General features: G+C 55.1%; 1 protein-coding gene across 1 annotated transcript, besides 3 other annotated features; it reads left to right on the top strand.

Annotated features, from left to right (window-relative positions):
• Window positions 1-64: 64 nt before the first annotated feature.
• Window positions 65-98: a sequence feature (GA-rich).
• Window positions 99-853: 755 nt separating this feature from the next.
• On the top strand, window positions 854-2,593 carry Tco025E_01903 (protein kinase; the record flags this gene model as incomplete). The annotated part of the gene is made up of 1 exon (XM_029368839.1): window positions 854-2,593. The coding sequence occupies one exon, from the start codon at window positions 854-856 to the stop codon at window positions 2,591-2,593; it is 1,740 nt and encodes a 579-aa protein (XP_029231066.1).
• Window positions 2,594-3,241: 648 nt separating this feature from the next.
• Window positions 3,242-3,263: a microsatellite.
• Window positions 3,264-3,416: 153 nt separating this feature from the next.
• Window positions 3,417-3,437: a microsatellite.

Raw genomic sequence — 3,437 nt, 5'->3', positions numbered from 1 at the left:
CGCTTCACGTGCAACACGTGTGTGTGTAATGTATATGTCCGTCTGTGTAAACCACATGCCGTTACTCCTCTCTCCTTCCTTCTCTCTCTCTCTCTCTCATAATCCTTCTGTTCAGTTCTGTCCCTCCTCTTATACTTGCCCTCCATGCTTGTTCTCTGCTTGTATGTGTGTGTTTCTATCGCCTTCTGCTGGGACCATGGAGAAGGGATGGAAGCTGAAGGCAGAAAGAAAAACCGGTGGATTCGATGCGGCAGTTCTTCTTTCTCTTGTTTTCGTTTCATTTGTCTCTGAGTTTGAGTGCGCCTTCGTCTGTATTGAGGCGTGTATGCACTTGTAGCATACATCTCTATGTATGCACGTGTGCCTCTGTGAGTTTGCGTGCGTGCGTCGTCCATTTCTGACCGGATAGAGGGAACGAGTGGGGCGCTAGCGTGGAACTGGGAGACGGCTTTATGGCGTAGACAATTGTGCCCCGTGGGGCGGCTGTGCTGCCGAGGAGAAAAAAAAAAAACGAAGTGTCTTGAAGCCATTAAGTATATTCTACCCCCTTTTTTTCACGTCTATGGGCGCGTGGAGAAGATGTATAGGCGCCGTTGAGGACGCCCCCAGCGTTGCCGCCGCGGGAGGGGCAACGCTCCCGATTTCCTTGCTTTCTGATGATGCACGCGGCAGGTCGGCGGCGAGCAGGCGGCTCTACGCGTGCATTATTCTCCTGGAGCTTCCACTTTTGTCCTTTTTTTTTGGTGAACCCCCTCTTGCTCTCTCGCACCGTTTGTCTCTTTTACTTTTTCCTTCTCGTTTTTTTTGTTTGCCCTCCCCCGCACTCTCCCTCCTTCCGCGTTTGCCGCGGCGAATGACGAGTACAGTGGAGATGGCAGCGGCGCAGAGCGGAAGACAACACGCGATAGCCTACCCGTGCCCCCCGCCTGCGCAGCGGAGTTTGGCTGTGGAGGGGAGGGCGAGGTGCGCGCGTGAGGCACAGAGGCAGGGGGAGCCACTCCCCCTCACGGCAGAGGCCCTCTTGTCGTGGTACGCCAAAGCGGTGCACAAGGTTTGCGACGTGGCCACGCCGCACACCCTTGAGACTTCGGAGCAGCCCCTGCTCGCGGTTACCCTGCCCAGAGGCAAGGAGTGGGAGCTCGGCACAGGCGCGGAGGCGGAGCGCCTCTTCTCCCGCATGAGCCACGCCGATCTTGTTTCATTTTGCTGCCAAGTACATTGGCTACTGTCAGGCGTGCCACAGAATGATTGCGGCGGCTCTGTGGTTTCCCCACTGCACGCCGCCGGTGAAGAAGCGGCAGGCAACGCATACTGCGCACCACTGCTTGAAGGCGCTCCGCATCGGCAGGAGTCTGAGGAGGAGGAGCTCAAGCTACGTCAAAGGCTGCCAGCGGCAACAATGGGGGGAACGCATCCGACTGCAGGGAAGACCACGGTAGACGGTGATAAGAGTGCCAGCTTGGTGCCACCGCCACGCAGCAGACGTTACTCCGTCCCACGGTCCCCAGCTGAGCAGGTTTCCACAACGAGGTATCTCCATAAGGAGGACTGGTTCGGTGGCGCAAAGATCCTTAATGAATATGTGGTGCTGAAGAACATTGGAAAGGGAACCTCAGGCAAGGTCAAACTGGCATACAGCTTCTCAAGACAGGAAACCGTGGCCATTAAAATTATTCATCGCCCAAAGGTGAGGGATAACCAGCTTGCGTTCTACAAGGACGCCTCGGCGAAGCAAGCGGAGGCGCTACAGCGCGAGATTGAGGTTATGAAAAGGCTGCAGCATGAAAACATCGTCACCTTGTATGAGGTGATTGACGACCCTGCCGCGGAAAAGTTGTATCTTGTGATGCAGTACATCGACAATGGGACGATCGCCGTCGTGGGCCCCGACGGACGATGCCCCAAAATGGCACCCGAAACCCTTCTTCTCTACGCGCGACAAATCCTCGCCGGATTGGAGTACCTGCACGACTGCAACGTCGTGCACCGCGACATTAAACCAGAGAACATTCTTATAGATAAAAAAAATTCTGCTTTTCTTGCCGATTTTGGCGTTGCTGCCTTTCTTGAGCAGGGGGCGGAGGATGTCTTAAACCGCTTTGAGGGGACGCCGTCATTTATGCCACCAGAAATGTTCTCTCTCAAGGGCGAGGCGGAGGACGCGAGTCACTCCGCTGACGAGGGCGCTCGAGGAAGTCCGTTCGCCCTGGACGTGTGGTCCCTCGGTGTGGCCTTCTACACCCTTCTCGTAGGACGTGTCCCGTTTCTCTCCGTGGAGGCGATTGAGGCGGTGCGGCGCGCCCCCGTCGTGATCGCCGACGAGGTGCCAGAGGCATGGCGCCAGCTGCTGCAGTCGATGCTGTCTGCTGACCCACGGCAACGCCCCCACGTCAGCGCGGTGCGCAGCGAGGTGGAGAGGATGGCTCGCACTGCAGTGACGCGGCAGCAGGAGGACGTCTCACCAATTTTGGCGGGATGTGACGTCGGGGATGCCCTCACGCCGCCCGCGACCAACACCGGCAACGTCTGCTCAATCGCCTCGCCCATGTGCGCCAGTGGGCAAACGTCAAGTTTTTTCTGCCTAGTATCTTAAATAGTACAAGAAAACCAGGTGCCCCGCGATATAGTAGCACGGCTCTCGGCACATGTGGCCCTGAAAGCTGCCCGATTGGGCCAGTCTTGCCACTGAAGAGGGAGGCACCGGTGTGTCGAAGCAGAGAGAGCGTGCCGCTGAAGGCGACGAAGCGAAAGGTAACCATCATCGGCGGGGGAAGTACGGACCCGCCGGAAAAACGTGCAGGGAGGGCCTCGCGGTTTTTGGAGGCCGTATTGCGTCCGTTATTGCGGTAGAAAAAAAGTACGTTGGAAGGTACGCTGCTGTTTCAAAAAAAGAAAGAAAAACAGTGTGGTTATTCTCATGTTCGTTTTTATATGTGTGTGTTTTTTGCTATTATTTCTAGAGATGACCGGGGGCTGCTTGGGCGCTGCCTCCTTCTCTCCCTCCTCTCTATCGCTTCAGGCATTTTTGTGGCTAACGCGGTCCCCCAGCCGTGTGCATTGGATAGACACCGAAAGAGGCAAACAAAACAAAACCCGGCAGCAATGCATGAATAGGGCGGAATTCTCCTTGCCTGGGTTGAGTGGTCATGTAGGAAAAGCAAAGAGGGAGCGGCACATCGCCACCAATATTATGATGACCATGACGAATTTGCCCTTCACAGGGGCCATTTTTTTTTTAAGCTATTATTATTATTATTATTATTCCTAATTTTAGCTTCGAGTTTGCTTGTAGGGTGTGACTTGATCCCGTCCTCGCTCCCTCACTTTTGTTGTTGTTTTCTTTCTATGTTTTGAGCCTCACTAGTTGTGAATGGCCCTTGGTATTAATGGACGGATAACTTCCCTCCCCCCCCTTCCACACACACACACACACACAC

Source organism: Trypanosoma conorhini (assembly GCF_003719485.1).
Source record: "Trypanosoma conorhini strain 025E chromosome Unknown Tco_14.4_contig_00068, whole genome shotgun sequence".
Classification (NCBI taxonomy): Eukaryota; Euglenozoa; class Kinetoplastea; order Trypanosomatida; family Trypanosomatidae; genus Trypanosoma; species Trypanosoma conorhini.
This window is presented reverse-complemented; position numbering and strand designations above follow the sequence as displayed.